Genomic DNA, 19524 nt, shown 5'->3' on the forward strand with positions numbered 1-19524 from the left:
ATAGTTTACTCCTAATAGCTCAAGCAAATCGTCTAAACACTTGTCCCCGGTAAATATATTATACATTTGTTGTGCGCTAAAGTAAAAACTTCAATACATAGGCTACTCTAGTTACGATGATGGAAATGGTAGCACCATATTGCATCTAAGTTTCATTACTAGAACACAAATTCCGCATAGGAATGGTAATACCTCGGGACCGGCCGTCAGACCATTCCCCTGACAATCAGCAGACACATTGTTGCTCTCCCCACCCCGCCACCCACCCCCCAGCCACCCCAAACCAAAGAAAAAAGAAGAAGTAGAAAGAAACCAAATAAATATGACCGGGCTTAGATCTAACGTAGTCTTGTATTGGGCATAAGTTTAGAATATATACCCAAATTTCCTTTTCCCGACGTATAATGCTTACAAGTAGGCCTACATAGCCTTTAAATTGCCCCAAAAACAACCTTTTTTGAACCGCACTCAAGTTAACGAGAAAACGTATCGCGGTGTTCAAGTTCTTGGAAACAGACCCTATATACTTCCTCTTGTGACCACAGGTTTGGTATAATTGTGTAATCATTCCCTACAACGACTCTTTTACTGCATTACGACGTTATAGTACTGTGTATTTTGGATGCCACTTTGAAGCAAAATGCATAAGCCCATGATTCCAGTGAGTCTGAGAGGTATATTCTCGATTTCCTGGCACATACATAGATTTTCCGATCTAACCTCATATCGATCACCTATAATTAGTCACCATGATAGAGCAGGTGACATTTCGATGCAGTTTGGTTTTGAAGTTTATCATATCTTTAACAACGCAGAGCACCAATCAACTTACACCGACGTATGAAGTATAAATTATGATACATTTTAAAATAATCCAATGAATTTTTTCTTGTTTGATTTTAAGTTTAAACTAACGAATATAGTGTCAGTAATTCGCAAATACTCTTGTCCACCAATTTTTAACCTCTTATCATTTATCAAAGATACATGGTTAAACAAGTTACCAAGTCGTTATTTGAGACAGCATTTTTAAAGATTTAGTTAAAGAACAAGGAGATATAGAACTCTTATTAACACAATTATTGTGATGACCAATTCTCTCAAAACTAGTCATAAGAAAACCTACTAACTGAAAACAAATTGCCTCTTGACGTTTAACATCAAGACTTCTGTGTTTGTTTCGCTCTTGATGTGTTTTGGATATAACCATTTCAAATTAACAACGATATTCAGTCAGAATCATCAAAAGGCTTTGTTTTACAAATTGGTGGTACTAAGAAACACTTTAGTGCTTTATTCTGTTACTACATGCAGAATACGGTATAATATGAAATTGGAAATGACCCAATTGCAAACTTAATTATCAGAAATGTACATTCTTAAAGTCAACAAAAAGTATGCAGTTGCGGTTATATATGGTATACAACATTATAATAGGATTAATCACTGATATTGTAAATACTAAGTCAAAGATGTGTTACTGCAAGATACGAACGTCACGTTACATATAGTACATTGGCTTTCTTCGGTATTTTGAAATTTGACAATCATCGTCCAAAACTAGCCAGTATTACTTATATCGTTACATACAACCACATTATGTTGGCAAAATATTGGGGACGTAAGTATTCAACCAAATTTGGGTAAACCTTTGCCCCAAACAAGTCAAATACACACGATAAATACGCACTTATCCAACCAAAAAAATTAGAGTAAACGTTTGCCACAAAACAAGTAAAATAAAGTCAATAGGTTTCCAGTGCTATGCAAAATATTTGCCAAACTTTATTACAGTGCAACATACGGTATAATATGAAATTGGAAAGGACCCAATTGCAAACTTAGTTATCAGAAATGTACATTCTTAAAGTCAGCAAAGCATATCCAGTTCCGATTATATATGGTATACAACATTATAATAGTAGACTATCTCTTCGAAGAATAGCATATCTTGATAAACGAGAAAATAATGCAATTTCAGCCGTTTATTTGTCCTTAATAAGAAAATAAACATTTAAAAAAACATATACATTAGCCCTATGTTTTAATATTCATTTGATTCCTTACATGTTAACACAGCGTATAATTAATTAACATTTCTAATCAATTTCGTTCTTTTATTTTATTGTAGGTTACGATGCTTTGCCTTACAACAAAGGAATGGCTTTCACAACAATAGATCGCGACAATGACCTTTATTGTGCCAACTGTGCTAGTGGTTATAATGGTTGGTGGTATAAAGGCAGTCCAAGTTACTGCTCTTACACTTATCCCAATTATCCATGGAGTACTGGTCCATATTGGAATAACTTTCCCGGAGGTAATTACAACATTCAATATATAGAGATGAAGATACGTCCAGTTGAATAAAGAAGAAAAGAAAAAAAGGTCAACACAGCTGTATGAAGATCGACTTTACATGGAAGCAACTGAAAAGCAATTTAAATTGGTGAACATGATTTTACTAAACTGACGTCAAAGCTCATTTTGGAAAATAAACGTAGATGCAGAAGCCTTCATCGATGGTTCTTAATTCAGTTCTACTATGCATAAAGACGTCAAAGAATATGTGTGTTTTATAACAGCAGTTCGCTTTAGTTTGCTTAATGTCTAAACAGACTCATGCTTATTATTTAATGAAGATAATAAAATTGTATCGTAAATTTAAAGAACATATTCTTCTTGTTATTAAAACATGTTTTTAAAGTAGACTACTCTATTAAAAATAAATCATACCTTTGCAATTGGCATCAGATTATGGCTTTAATAATAATAATTATAATATATAAGTTCTTATTATAGCGCCAAATTCCAAAAGGCCTCTAGGCGCTTTACAAAACCTAAAACAAATAAAAACAAAAAGACAGAGAAATCAAAGGAATAAAAGTCTAGAAAACACATAAACGAAAATTAAACAGTATGTAAAATACGAACACAAAAATGTTAAAACACGAGACAAACCTAAACAAAACAAAACAAAGGATAAGCACATAACATAGAGTTATACAAAAGTAACAGTCTAGATATAACCACGAGTATATAAAAGTGACAAAATCACGTAGAGAAACTAAAAAGATGTGTTTTAAACATTTTATTAAATATTGCGAGAGATTTGGCAGTCTTTATGTCTTTTTGAGGGAGAGGGTTTGTGTTATTTTAGGCTTGTACGTTTGCAATGCGATTGAAACTCACCTTGAAGGAAAACATGATCACAAGATGATGAAACCTTTCGTTCTTGCATCATCAATGGACACAATGGACGCAGACTTCTTACTAGCTTTCAATCAGAATCTATTGATACTTTACCTTTAAATTAAACTCGCTATTCATTCACATGGTATTGTATAACTGTTGAGGAGGGTGGTAGGGGTGGGGGTAGCATGATTCCATTTGAGAGTGATTTAATATCCAGCTCATCCTCACCGCAGGTTGCGCAACAGCGATTAATAAATCATGTAGTTGGTATTAAGTTAAATTTCAATTTTCTAAGATTTTAAGAGTAAACGGAGCGACTTCAATGACTATATTACCACCTACGAAGTAAATCTCTACCCTTCCCTCACTTATTCTGCATTCCAACTGCTCATATTTGAGAATGACAACTATTAACAGAAACCTCGTTTATATTGGTATACTCCAATGGCTTCCTATTTAATCGCTTGACTGCCTAGCAATGTTTCTTCCATTCAAATTTTGTGTTGTTAAATTGTAGTTGTTAGCAAAGTAATTGAAGATTACAACGCACTTTACCTTTGCAATGTCGCCCTTCTCGTCCTCGGATGGACCAATGACAAGAGCCCAAATCGACGTCAGCACGTTACATCAGGGAGTAGTTATGAACAACTCCCTGGTTACATTGAACCGATACATAAGGCCGATCAGGCAGACAACGATACATCATTTTAATAGGTGGATACCCAATTCATTTTCTAGCCTCTGGCTACACTATACTGCATATTGGTAACACGCGACACCCTTATTTTATTCCTGGAAAGCCCTCCTTTTATTGCCAAGACCAACGACTACAACTTTACAAATATCAATCGATTCATGTCTCTGATAAATCTAAGGTTGGTATTAAAAGGCATAAAAGTAAAAGGACGGTATTTCGTATTGTTGCTTAGCTATTTGTAAACAATATTTTAATGTATAAATGGATCTCAATCCCTACTGTTGAAAAGGATGACGATACGTTAGACTTTTGCCCATCTTTATATCTCAACAGCGCTAATAACAAAAATCCCGAAAAGAGGAATCGCTAGTATAATACAAACTATTTCTTTTACAGTAGTGTTTAGTGTTCCGTTACGTCTCGAATCTCCGAAAGGAATATTATGGAATACTGGCATACAGCGCGAGGCACACTCAGAAATTAACGGCGGGAGAAAAAAGTAGATTCGCACATGATAACAACGATTCATTGTACACTATCATACCATTCATACTTCCAAAGTATCTTCTTTAACATCTTGCCGACTTCGTAATCAGTATCGACAATACCTTCCTTATTCTATCAAATTACATTAATCATCTCACTTGAGATCAGATTCTCATCTGCCTCAATATTACATGCGTAACACTACAAATACTCAGTAAGAAACTTATTATATACTGGTACTAGAACAAACGATCTTCGACAGACTTCTGAGTGTCAAACCTACCAAAGTAATTTTCTATGTGTTTTTTTTCTTAACAGAACACATGCAAGTATTCCTAATTTCGTAGTAGTAATAATTGTAAGGCAATAATTATTTACAATAAATAAACATGATACATTCTGTCTTTTGCACCATATACTGGCCGTAACTTGTCTCCCGAGAAAACACCATGAATTTGTTCCGAGAAGTGATTTACAGTATAGTGCATAGATAAATTTGTTTGATGGGTGCTAGTTGGTAATATAACCTGATTCTTGCGACCCGTGCACACTTTCAGCGTAATGGCAATCTCGTTTACAAACTAAATTTTAACATACCGTATCTTCAGGAGGACGTAAAAATTTTACATAAAATGTTACATAAATATTTTACATAAATTATACATACGCTAAACATGGTTAACTAGTAGGAAGATAATATGTTAGTTGTTTTCAAGATTCGTGAAGAAATAGAACGTTGAAGTATTTAAAGTTTGATTTCTTACTGATGACGTATAGACCTAATTCTAAAGTATTGCGATAAACAAATGGAACCTGTAAACCACCGTATCAAAGAGTCCGCAAAGACATTCCCCTACTACTTGTACAATTACCATAAGGATTTCTACAAACAAGGAGTACGGCTTTCGATCAACGTTGAAAGAATTCTAAAGTATTGCGATAAACAAATGGCACCTGTAAAACCACCGTATCGAAGAGTCCACAAAGACATTCCCCTACTACTTGTACAATTACCATAAGGATTTCTACAAACAAGGAGTACGGCTGTCGATCAACGTTGAAAGAATTCTAAAGTATTGCGATAAACAAATGGAACCTGTAAAACCACCGTATCGAAGAGACAACAAAGACATTCCCCTATTACTTGTACAATTACCATAGGGATTTCAACAAAAAAAGGAGTACGGCTATCGATCAACGTTGAAAGAATTCTAAAGTATTGCGATAAACAAATGGAACCTGTAAAACCACCGTATCGAAGAGACCACAAAGACATTCCCCTACTACTTGTACAATTACCATAGGGATTTCTACAAATAAGGAGTACCCCTATCGATCAACGTTGAAAGAATTGTCGTGACTTTCAAAGAGCAATGGTCTTCAAATGACATGAATTTGCTCCTCCAACTTAGAACTAAACCTACAAATATAAACTATACCGATTGATGACTTTGTCGTGACGATGGTCACAGGTGTGAAATCACTGAGTTCGAAAGTCCATATTTATGTTAGTTATAAAATACGTCCTTGAACACTACACAGATCTCAAACTAACATTTTAATCTTGACGTGAAATTTAGCCATGTTTGATATCTCCGTCATTACAGCTTAACAACTACATTTGTCCTAAATAAATGCATGATTTTTATTCTTGATAAATTAACATGCATCCCGCAAATTAATTAACGGTCTAACCGCCATGTTGCTAAAAAAAATAATGGTTTATGTTGGTAAAAAAAGGTTGATGATGCCATAAACAGTAGAGGATGAACTTCAACAATGATCCATCCAGAATCGATCTTTATAAACAAAACTGAACAATGTCACGTCACCAACGATATTGGATAATTCTGCACGCCGAGGATAAAACTAACGAGCAAATGGAGACCAGTTCCTCGATCCAGCAAGAATCACGACATTTTGCCGCCTTAAACAAAGTAGATTTTAGCACCAAACTAAAGTTTTGTATTCTGGAAGAACCAATTAGGCACCTCTACCTCAAATATTCCATTTCGTCTCGAATCTCCAAAAGGAATATATGTGGAATACGGGGATTCAGCGAAAGGCACACTCAGACAATAACGGAGTGATAATGTATTCACCAATAGATGCACACAGCTTTACTACTTCTAGGAGGCTTAAAGCCAAAGCCAAGTCCCTCTAACTACAAGACCCGTAACAATAGTATTTTACAGCATTGAATAATTAAATACATTCATTCATTCATAGGAACAAAAAGTATGAAAGCAGCATTGTAAACTCGCAGTTTATGGTCTATTGACGAACATGCCATCCTTATCATTTTAAGTGACAATTAAAATCATGACGTTTGCAAAGGTTTTTGTTAAGACTTTTCCTACGGTATTTTCACCTTTAAAGATTCGCTATATGTGTTATATTGATCAGGAAAATCCAATACATATGTTATTGCAAGAATAAAAGAAAGCTGAAAGAATATATACCTTCATTTTCACTGCATTGCAGTCAAAAGTATCTTTATCACCTGTATCCTTCAATTTGTTGTCGTAATTTTCATATTAAACTCAACTACTAGTATGCGCATTGCTTGGATATTTTTGCTATTCTTTAACATGAGATTTACACAAAGGACGCAACCATCTTACGATCTTTCAACAAAAATGTATTTACACTTTACTTTCTAGCACAATAAATGTGTTCTTCACTCCCATGATATTGCTTACAGGGGAAAGCAGTATATAAGGGTCGGGGAGGGGGATGCACATAGGGAGTTTGGGGCTTGGTGGCGGTGTAATATCCAGCTCATCCTTTCCGCAAGTTGCAAAACTGCGTAGAATATGTAAATCTGTAGGTGGCCTTGAGCTTTTGAAATATCCACCACATCAGAAACTAAGAGAAGAAGTTCACACTGGCTACCCATGTTACCATTATTAAGCTCCTTCTTTTATCGTCAAGACTACAGACTAGGAAGAAATAATATTTCAGTGCGTTTGTCCTCTTCTTAAGAAGCCTACTCTCCCACCGGAATTGAAAAATCTCAGACCGGTGAGTAACCTCCAATTTATCTCCAAGCTTGTGGAGAAAGTTGTAGCGAATCAAGTTTTGCAACATTGTAATCGTCATTGCCCTTTACCTGTATTTCAGTCCGCATATAGACAGCACGATTCCACTGAGACTGCCTTGCTCAAGATTCATTCAGAAATCATGCAGTCTATTGATAAACAAAATGTTGTGCTTATGGTACTTCTAGACCTCAGTTCCGCCTTTGATACGGTAGATCATTCTGTTTTGGTGAACATTTTGGAACATGACTTTGGTATTAAGAACACTGCTCTCAACTGATTCATCAATTACCTTGGGACCAGGTCACAGTTTGTCTCGCTAGATGGTGTATATTCCGAGGAAATCCCTGTCGAGCATGGAGTTCCACAAGGCTCGTGTCTAGGTCCGCTGTGTTTCACACTGTACACATCATCTCTATTTAATGTCATTTCTACACATCTGGACACAGGTTTTGCTTATGCTGATGATACTCAGTTGATTCACAGCTTTAAACCGCAGCATAACACCACAGAAATCGATGCTTTCAATCTTATGCAAAATTGTATCTCTGATATTTGGGATTGGATGGCTGCTCATAAATTGAAGCTGAACGATAGTAAAACTGAGTTCATTATTCTCGGCACTCCAGTCCAGCTCACAAAGGTCGTCAATAAATCTATCAGGGTTGGTGGTGCTTCCATTGCTTCTTGTGATCAAGTCCGCAACCTCGGGGTTATTTTCGACAAACACATGAAAATGGATAAACATATCAGTAAAGTTTGCAAGACTGGTTTCTATTATATTTTTAATTTAAAGAAGATTAGGACACATATGTCTTCTAGAACTATGAGTACATTGGTTCATTCATTCATTCACAGCCATTTGGATTATTGTAATAGTTTGCTCCATGGTATTCCAAGGTATCTGATTCAGAGACTGCAACGTCTGCAGAACAGCGCAGCCAGGCTTGTTGTAGACATCTATGACTTCAACACACCATCGTTGAGTATCCTCCATTCTTTGCACTGGTTGCCTGTTGAATTCAGAATTAAGTTCAAAGTACTGCTCCTGGTGTATAAGTGCATTCATGGAATGGCACCCGCCTATTTGTCGGATCTGTCCTTCCAGGTCAATACTCGTTATACCTTGCGTTCTAGCAATACACTCACTCTCACTGTTCCCAGAACTAAACTGAAAACCTATGGCGACCGTGCCTTTCCATCAGCCGGGCCCAAGCTCTGGAATGGTCTGCCCATATCTGTGCGGAGTTCTCCCACTCTCATTCAGTTCAAGTCTTGCTTGAAGACTCATTTTTTTTAAGTTGGCTTTCTATTAGGGTTGTACAGCGCTATTGAATCATTCGTAGATTTTAGCGCTTTATAAGTTCATTTATTATTATTATTATTGATCATGCTGTCGAATAAACGAAGCATCTGTATAGCGTTATAAAATTAGTATCGACGAAGGAAATAGGAAAGTGAATATAATATCTTATTTCATGTGGAAAAAAATCATGCATAACATGTATTAATTTTTCAACTGAAATTTCATATGAACATTTTCTTTATAATTTGATATTGAACAAGAACCAAGTGAGAAAGGTCTAGGCCTATTCCGTTTTGAAAGGTTCAATGAAATTTATCCAATAGGATATGATAGATATGAAACCCTTATAATTATAAATTTTTACTTCGTTAAAGAGTTAACCTTTCCTTCACAATGATAGAATTAACATGTTCTATTTGATGTACGGTTGTCATTGGAACTCATCTACATAACTAGAACATACAGCTATCATATTAAAAGTATATTGTATTGCACATGATGGAACTTCACCTTTACGGTTGTTAGGGAATGATCATCTATCCCAGTATGTCATTCACAAGACACCTCTATGGGGGAAAATTTGAGATTTAATATCACTTCTTCTTGAGCTCTCAACCTGAAAACATCAGCCCAGAACAACTCGGCAAGATGCATCTTTTTATTTCATTCTGTATTTTCGGAGCTTTTGTCTCAAGTCTCCAAGTGTCAGGAAACACAATGGTAAGTTTCTTATCTGTTCATTTCATAGAATGCTTCATTTTGTATTGAAACTTTAACTATATTACCAAACATTAAATTGTTGTTGTCATGATGTGATAGAAACTGAGTGATTTAGATTTTTAAGTTGTATAAATTGCCGTCCGTCCTTAATGTTTTTTTTTTCTGCAATGCATTCGTTTTAATTTTATTTCCAAACTGTTAACATTTTCTGGTAGTTGAGTTAATTAACGAACAACTGAACAAACTTAAAGAAAGTTAAACGTTTTTTTTTTTTAACTGTCTGATGAATCTCGATCGATTGATAGTTACAACTCATTGAGGATTAATTTATCTGAAAACTCAATTCGGATTTAATTTTCTGGTAGTACATTATCTTTTTAGTTCAGGAAGGTCGCATCATGAACGATGGTGTTAAAGGGATAAAACCTCAAAGGACCTAAAGTGAGCGAAAAACATGAGAGTCAACTAGTAGAGCGTTACAGTTGATAGTTGATGTTACAGTTCTGTGTGTAATCGAATTATGGCTCAGATTGAGCATCCGAAAATTACAAACAATCATGTTTGGTAGACTTTAAACCAGATTGTGTAATGTAGAGGTTTAAACCGGTCCATCACGTTCGTATTTTCATTAATTCATACTAACCCTACGACTACTAGAGCAAACTGATCGAAGGGAAAAATTTTGAAGAACAGATCAATTCATGGTTGTTACAACATGTACTAATAACCGAAACAAGCATAACCGTTCTTGCAATCGTAAAAGCTTTACCTATACAGAAGAACATCGTTGACACTTAATATAGTGTTCTTCTAAAAACATTTTATAATTTATTTATCAGTTTAAAAGAAATACTTCTCTCTTTTCTTCTCTCTTTATTTAAATTATAAAATAAAATATTTTACTCGGTGGCACATATGATTATTAAAAAAAAATTATGTATATAATGTCTAATATCTAAAACATTTTCGAACAGTATCGGCTGTTTCCTTTAAATTACCTTTGTAAATTTCACAACAATATTACTAAACTTCATTCAGTACCTTCGCAAAATAATCAAAATATACTTAATTTTCTCATGTTGCGATGTATTACTTGCAAGAGGATTTTTAAAATATAATATTTTATTCGATGACACATATTATTAGGAAAAATATATCTATACAATGTCTCATATCTAAAACAATTTTCGAAAAGTAGCAGATAATTCCTCCAAAATAGCTTTGTAAATTTCACTGCAATGTTATAAAACTTTATTCAGTACCTTATCAAAATCATTGAAATTACATTTAAACTTAAACAGATTTGTTTTAATTTATGTCTCATGTTGCGATGTTTTACCTGTAAGAAGATTTTTAAGTAATATTAAAAACATTGGCAATCAAACACGTGGTTGATATAAAATTTTCTAAGTTATGAAAACGTATGATGCGATAGTAACTTTAAATTCAACAAATCGAGGTCGTTTGTGTAACCATCCATTAACGTTGACATGGAACTTGATTGTTTCTCTATACTTTTTAGAATAAAGTTACGCGTTAACTCTGTCTCTATGATAACGCCATACCCTTGATATTACCTTTGGTCAGTAGGTATATCTTTATACCCTTTGATATTACCTTTGGTCAGTAGGTATTTCTTCTAAACATTATCTTTCATTTTTCATTAACTCTCTATGACCTTTGCATTATGTGCCACTACTATCCTGTAAACTTTCAATCTTTAACAGTACTATATGAAGCAAAATATGTTGTCTACTAAACAGAATTACATCTAATTTAACGTCTCTTTAAAGAGTTTAAGAGTATTACAAATCTCCCAAAATATATCTTAATATAGTATTTAGATTTATTTTTCTTCGAAACATGACTCACAACGTGCCAAAAGCTTTACGCATCATAACTAACTTTAATTCAAAATGAATAATTGATAAGCAATGGTAACAATGTCAATAATATAGATTACCAATATTATCAATACTATGAAGAATTACAAGTTTTAGTTTTATTATTGTTTTTTTTTTGTTAGAAATTCCATAAAATTTATTTGATTTTTTTCCGCTTTATGTGCAAAATATTAAGGGCAACTGATATTAGGTCCCATAATAGTTGTATGCTACTTAAGTTTTACTCACCCCCCCCCCTTAACTCATAGTATAAACACACTGGACCTATGTTAATGAGCCGATTACGTGGTATTATAGATTGCTATTACAGTCGTGATTTCGCTTAGTTGTAAGAAAAATAAAAATGACTGAACTTTAAAACTTTAACGTACTGGCATTATTGTTTATAATTGTCGTTATCTTCAACTGTAGCTTTAGCTTTGAAGAATAACGTAGGAATTTGCTATTTTCGTTAAATTGTATTAGCTAACTATACACAAAGGTCGAATATTTCCCATACCATTATTTTGCTTTTCTGAAAGATATCCGTTGTTTAGATTAAACTTTACTGAATGTGTATCAGATTTCAATCATCCGTTGAAAGAAATAACGTTGGTAAAGATCGCTTTTATTTTTTATATTTTTAATATTATTCTTTTGAAGTGACAAGTAAATTCTTGTTATACTGAGAAACATAATAATAGGTCATGTTGTAAAAAAAAACACAACTTCGAATTTTATTAAGATTCAAGTGAAATAATAATGAGCACAATTCAATTTGTCCCGTGAAGTTATGTTTCCTCTTTAATTTATGATGGTTCTCCTATAAAAGAAATCATTGCTTTTTATATTCTCTCACACATTTTGTTCCATATTGTATGAAAGCCAAGAACTTTGCAACAAAGAACTAAAGAAGCTTTAAAAGGGAGCTTCTCATAGTCTCATATTGAAGCTGCATCTATAGATCTCTGTAACAATTCAAGATATATATATAGTTCGCAAGTATCGTAGGAGTTTGCGAAGGTGTTGGACACTCAGCCTACATTGGTGGAGCTGCAAAATTTAGTAGAGATCGGTATATATTTGATTTATCTTGGAGTCAAAATAACCTTGTTTTCATTTAGTACGGCAATACTTGCCTCTTCTCACATGCATATGCGATTTGGTAAAAGTTAATTGTTTAGTCTAAATATAATATTGAAGTTAAGTATTCCCCTTCCGTGTGCTTATTTGATACCTTCCATTTAACAGACTTTCTGCAATTGATTTTGACAATTTTAAAGTGAAAGTCACATATCTATGTAGGCAATTTTGCTCAATTATTCAAAATTTCATCATTCAATTGGTGAAGGTAAAAGTAGAAGGTTTTGATTTTTTTTCGAATGATTTGATATTTGTTAAATCAAGCGTATTGAGTTTATTAATTACTCTTAAATTACATTTAATTTGGTACCAAAAAAAGATGATGATGTCCTTGTTTATTATTTAAAATCTTAATTGCTTATTACGTTTAAAAGTGTTGTAATTTTTGATATGATTGTTTGCGACCGGTGTAATTCGCTTGACTGTTAAACATATTCTCTACAATACAGGACATGGAGAGAAATGAAGGTTTCACAAGGAATAAGAGAAGTACTAATTCAGGTAAGAAGGTGAATTTATTTTACTGTGTTAATGACCAATTAAATACAAAACTAATGAATTGTTGATTCTACTGGAGTGCATGTAGTAGCCTTGTTTGCAACGGTGGTAGTGGTGTGAAAAACGGACAAGGCAGAGTTACCGGTGAATTTCCGTCAACAGAGCATGAAAACAAGGACTCATGTTGGAGAAGAAAATATGTATATTTTTTTCAGATAGTAACAACTTTGAACAATTTGTTGTACTTTCACAGATTCTTCTTACTTTTTCTATCAACAACCTGACTACCCTCGAGATTGTAAGGAAGTCTTTGAACAATGTGACGGGGAATCTTCAGACGGGGTCTACCTCATACAACCAGATGGATACCTTGAACCATTTCCTGTGTATTGTAACAACACTGTAGATGGTGGCAATTGGATGGTATGATTTTAACTCTGTCTACATTAGCTTCCCAGCTTTCACAGACGACTGTAAAATAAAATAAAATGAATTGGTTTATTTCCATTGAATTGACTCGTAAACTTTCGTTTAGTATGAGTGCATGTTTACAAATGTTCTATACCTGCAAAAAAGAACAACGTAACATGATGCCTATGATTTATGAAGATCGATGTGAACGTACTTTAAACATTAAGAAATACTCATGATGCTTAATATTAAAACATGTTCTTGATACATATACAGGTTATACAGCGACGCATGGACGGTGGTGTAGAATTCAATCGTGACTGGGAGGATTATAAAAACGGTTTTGGCTTTCCACATCGCGATTTATGGCTGGGTAACGAGAAACTAGCTTACATTACAAATCAGAAAGACTACGAAATAAGATTTGACTTTGTTTCAAAGAGCGGTGATCCACATTTCGCTAAGTACAACCTTTTCCGTGTGAGCGATGAAGGAACTTTGTACAAGCTGGTGGATGTTGGAGACTACGACTCGACAAGTACACTAAGTAAGTATTTTATTTCATAGTACTGATGTATGCTATGTTGTTTGATAGAGTGTTTATACAGGCTACATGTGCTACACTGAGCGAGAGACGTTTGTGATGCGCCTAGATTGCCGTAACTCCTGAAATTGACATATAATGCACTATAAATTGGAATTTTCCAGCTTCTCGCAGTAGGTACTGTTTATAGAAATGACACCGTTCAAAAATATTGTTTTATACACATAAAAAGAAGAAAAAAGCAAATGTGACTTGTACTTGGCTAAAATGGACTGCAGTATTTAAATATACAGTTTTAATATCGGTTCCCTGGCAAGAGTATCTCCTTCAGTATATCCTTCAATATGTAACTGGCATTGAAAATATATGTGCAAATACCACAAACAGAACAGGTGACATTTCGATGCAGTTTGGTTTGAAGTTTATCATATCTTTAACAACGCAGAGCACCAATCATCTTACACCGACGTATGAAGTATAAATTATGATACATTTTAAAATAATCCAATGAATTTTTTCTTGTTTGATTTTAAGTTTAAACTAACGAATATAGTGTCAGTAATTCGCAAATACTCTTGTCTACCAATTTTTAACCTCTTATCATTTATCAAAGATACATGGTTAAACAAGTTACCAAGTCGTTATTTGAGACAGCATTTTTAAAGATTTAGTTAAAGAACAAGGAGATATAGAACTCTTATTAACACAATTATTGTGATGACCAATTCTCTCAAAACTAGTCATAAAGAAAACCTACTAACTGAAAACAAATTGCCTATTGCCTATATGGTATACAACATTATAATAGGATTAATCACTGATATTGCTGCAAGACACGACCGTTACGTTACATATAGTACATTGGCTTTTTCGGTATTTTGAAATTTGACAATCATCGTCCAAAACTAGCCAGTATTACTAATATCGTTGCATACAACCAAATTTTGTTGGAAAAATATTGGGGACGTAAGTATCCAACCAAATTTGGGTAAACCTTTGACCTTAAACAATTAAAATACACACGATAAATACGCACTTATCCAACCAAAAAATAAGAGTAAACCTTTGCCACAAAACAAGCAAAATTAAGTCAATAGGTTACAAGTGCAATGAAAAATATTTGCCCAACTTTATTACAGTGCAACATACGGTATAATATGAAATTGGAAAGGACCCAATTGCAAACTTATTTATCAGAAATGTACATTCTTAAAGTCAGCAAAGCATATCCAGTTCCGATTATATATGGTATACAACATTTTAATAGTAGACTATCTCTTCGAGGAATAGCATATCTTGATAAACGTGAAAATAATGCAATTTCAGCCGTTTATTTGTCCTTAATAAGAAAATAAACATTTAAAAAACATATACATTAGCCCTATGGTTTAATATTCAATTGATTCCATACATTGTAACACAACGTATAATTAATTAACAGTTCTAACCAATTTCGTTCTTTTATTTTATTGCAGGTTACGATGCTTTGCCTTACAACAAAGGAATGGCTTTTACAACAAGAGATCGCGACAATGACCTTAATTCTGCCAACTGTGCTAGTGGTTATAACGGTTGGTGGTACAATTATCATTGTTCTTACACTTATCCCAATTATCCATGGAGTACTGGTCCTCATTGGCATAACTTTCCCGGCGGTAATCACAACATCCAATACATAGAAATAAAGATACGTCCAGTTGAATAAAGAAGAAAACAAAATAGGTCACCACAGCTGTATGAAGATCGACATTAAATGGAAGCAACTGAAGAGCAATTTTCATTGGTGAACATGATTTTACTTAACTGACGTCAAAGCTCATTTTGGAAAATAAACGTGGATGCAGAAACCTTCATCGATGGTTCTTAATTCAGTTCTACTATGCATAAAGACGTCAAAGAATATGTGTGTTTTATAACAGCAGTTCGCTTTAGTTTGCTTAATGTCTAAACAGACTCATGCTTATTATTTAATGAAGATAATAAAATTGTATCGTAAATTTAAAGAACATATTCTTCTTGTTATTAAAACATGTTTTTAAAGTAGACTACTCTATATTAAAAATAAATCATACCTTTGCAATTGGCATCAGATTAAGGCTTTTATGATAATTATAATAATATATAAGTTCTTATTATAGCGCCAAATTCCAAAAAGCCTCTAGGCGCTTTATAAAACCTAAAACAAATAAAAACAAAAAGACAGAGAAATCAAAGGAATAAAAGTCTAGAAAACACATAAACGAAAATTAAACAGTATGTAAAATACGAACACAAAAATGTTAAAACACGAGACAAACCTAAACAAAACAAAACAAAGGATAAGCACATAACATAGAGTTATACAAAAGTAACAGTCTAGATAAAACCACGAGTATATAAAAGTGACAAAATCACGTAGAAAAACTAAAAAGATGTGTTTTAAACATTTTATTAAATATTGCGAGAGTTTTGGCAGTCTTTATGTCTTTTTGAGAGAGAGGGGTTTGTGTTATTTTAGGCTTGTACGTTTGCAATGCGATTGAAACTCACCTTAAAGGAAAAAATAATCACAAGATGATGAAACCTTTCGTTCTTGCATCATCAATGGACACAATGGACGCAGACTTCTTACTAGCTTTCAATCAGAATCTATTGATACTTTACCTTTAAATTAAACTCGCTATTCATTCACATGGTATTGTATAACTGTTGAGGAGGATGGTAGGGTGGGGGTAGCATGATTCCATTTGAAACTGTTTTAATATCCAGCTCATCCTCACCGCAGGTTGCGCAACTGCGATTAATAAATCATGTAGTTGGTATTAAGTTGAATTCTAATTTTCTAAGATTTTAAGAGTGAACGGAGCAACTTCAATGACTATATTACCACCTACGAAGTAAATCTCTACCCTTCCCTAGCCTATTCTGCATTTCAACTGCTCATATTTGGAAATGATAACCATTGACAGTAACCTAGTTTATATTTTTATGTTCCAATGGCTTCTTGTTTAATCCTTTGACTGCCTAGCAATGTTTCTTCCATTCAAATTTTGTGTTGTTAAATTGTAGTTGTTAACAAAGTAATTGAAGATTACAACGCACTTTACCTTTGCAATGTCGCCCTTCTCGTCCTCGGATGGACCAATGACAAGAGCCCAAATCGACGTCAGTCTGTTACATCAGGGAGTAGTTATGAACAACTCCCTGGTTACATTGAACCGATACATAAGGCCGATCAGGCAGATAACGATGCATCATTTTAATAGGTGGATACCCAATTCATTTTCTAGCCTCTGGCTACACTATACTGCATATTGATAACACGCGACACCCTTATTTTACTCATGGAAAGCCCTCCTTTTATTGCCAAGACTAACGACTACAACTTTACAAATATCAATCGATTCATGTCTCTGATAAATCTAAGGTTGGTATTAAAAGGCATGAAAGTAAAAGACCGGTATTTCGTATTGTTGCTTAGCTATTACTAAACAATATTTTAATGTATAAATGGATCTCCATCCCTACTGTTGAATGGAATGACGATACGTAAGACTTTTGCTTATCTTCAGATCTCAACAGGGCTAACAAGAAAAATCCCGAAAGAGGAATCGCTAATATAAAACAAACTATTTTGTTTACAGTAATGTTTAGTGTTCCGTTACGTCTCGAATCTCCGAAAGGAATATTTATGGAATACTGGCATACAGCGCGAGGCACACTCAGAAATTGCACATGATAACCACGATTCATTGTACACTATCATACCATTCATACTTCCAAAGTATCTTCTTTAGCATCTTGCCGACTTCGTAATCAGTATCGACAACACCTTCCTTATTCTATCAAATTACATTCATCATCTCACTTGAGATCAAATTCTCATCTGCCTCAATATTATATGTTATTAGTATTATTAGTATTCCTAATTTCGTAGCAGTAATAATTGTAAGGCAATAATTATTTACAATAAATAAACATGATACATTATGTCTTTTGCACCATATACTGGCCGTAACTTGTCTCCCGAGAAAATACCATGAACTTGTTCGGATGAAGTGGTTTACATTATAGCACATAGATAAAATTGTTTGATGGGTGCTATTTGGTAATGTAGCCTGATTCTTGCGACCCGTGCACACTTTCAGCGTAATGGCAATCTCGTTTACAAACTAAATTTTAACATACCGTATCTTCAGGAGGACGTAAACATTTTCGTGAAGAAATAGAACGTTGAAGTATTTAAATTTTGATTTCATGCTGATGGCGTACAGACCGAATTCTAAAGTATTGCGATAAGCACATGGAACCTGTAAACCAACGTATCGAAGAGACCACAAAGACATTCCCCTATTACTTGTACAATTACCATAGGGATTTCTACAAACAAGGAGTACGGCTGTCGATCAATGTTGAAAGAATTCTAAAGTATTGCGATAAACAGATGGAACCTGTAAAACCACCGAATCGAAGAGACCACAAAGACATTCCCCTACTACTTGTACAATTACCATAGGGATTTCTACAAATAAGGAGTACGGCTATCAATCAACGTTGAAAGAATTGTCGTGACTTTCAAAGAGCAATGGTCATCAAATGACGTGAATTTGCTCCTCCAACTTAGAACTAAACCTACAAATATAAACTACACCTATTGATGACTTTGTCGTGACGATGGTCACAGGTGTGAAATCACTGAGTTCGAAAGTCCATATTTATGTTAGTTATAAAATACGTCCTTGAACACTACACAGTTCTCAAACTAACATTTTAAACTTGACGTGAAATTTAGACATGTGTGGTATCTCCGTCAGTACAGCTTAACAACTACATTTGTCCTAAATAAATGCATGATTTTTATTCTTGATAAATTAACATGCATCTCGCAAATTAATTAACGGTCTAACCGCCATGTTGCTTAAAAAAATAATGGTTTATGTTGGTAAAAAAAGGTTGATGATGCCATAAAGAGTAGAGGATGAACTTCAACAATGATCCATCCAGAATCGATCTTTATAAACGAAACTGAACAATGTCACGTCACCAAAGATATTGGATATTTCTGCACGCCGAGGATAAAACTAACGAGCAAATGGAGACCAGTTCCTCGATCCAGCAAGAATCACGACGATTTGCCGCCTTAAACAAAGTAGATTTTAACACCAAACTAAAGTTCTGTATTCTGGAAGTACCAATTAGGCACCTCCACCTCAAATATTCCGTTTCGTCTCGAATCTCCAAAAGGAATATATGTGGAATACGGGGATTCGGCGAAAGGCACACTCAGACAATAACGGAGCGATAATGTATTCACCTATAGATGTATACAGCTTTACTACTTCTCCGAGGCTTAAGGCCAAAGCCAAGTCCCTCTAACTACAAGACCCTTAACAATAGTATTTTACAGCATTGAATAATTAAATACTTTCATTCATTCATAAGAACCAAAAGTATGAAAGTAACACTGTAAACTCTCAGTTTATGGTCTATCGAAGAACATGCCATCCTTATCATTTTAAGTGACAATTAAAATCATGACGTTTGCAAAGGTTTTTGTTAAGACTTTTCCTACGGTATTTTCACCTTTAAAGATTCGCTATATGTGTTACATTGATCAGGAA

The 19524-nt window shown here is 34.1% G+C and overlaps 2 protein-coding genes across 2 annotated transcripts in view; both read left to right on the forward strand.

Annotated features, from left to right (window-relative positions):
- Positions 1 to 2672, forward strand: part of LOC139974245 (fibrinogen-like protein A) — a 52197-nt gene extending 49525 nt beyond the window's left edge. The window contains exon 5 of the mRNA XM_071981252.1: positions 2132 to 2672. Within this exon, the coding sequence (XP_071837353.1) occupies positions 2132 to 2370 (239 nt within the window). The 3' untranslated portion in view covers positions 2371 to 2672. The remainder of the gene's footprint in view (positions 1 to 2131) is intronic.
- A 6615-nt stretch (positions 2673 to 9287) lies between these two features.
- LOC139974252 (fibrinogen-like protein A) lies at positions 9288 to 15930 on the forward strand. The gene is made up of 5 exons (XM_071981262.1): positions 9288 to 9445; positions 12921 to 12972; positions 13223 to 13392; positions 13657 to 13927; positions 15400 to 15930. Exons 1-5 carry the CDS (start codon positions 9374 to 9376, stop codon positions 15627 to 15629), a joined length of 795 nt encoding a protein of 264 aa, XP_071837363.1. The 5' UTR covers positions 9288 to 9373; the 3' UTR covers positions 15630 to 15930.
- Positions 15931 to 19524: the final 3594 nt, after the last annotated feature.

This window comes from Apostichopus japonicus, chromosome 9, assembly GCF_037975245.1.
Source record: "Apostichopus japonicus isolate 1M-3 chromosome 9, ASM3797524v1, whole genome shotgun sequence".
In the NCBI taxonomy this organism is placed as follows: domain Eukaryota; kingdom Metazoa; phylum Echinodermata; class Holothuroidea; order Aspidochirotida; family Stichopodidae; genus Apostichopus; species Apostichopus japonicus.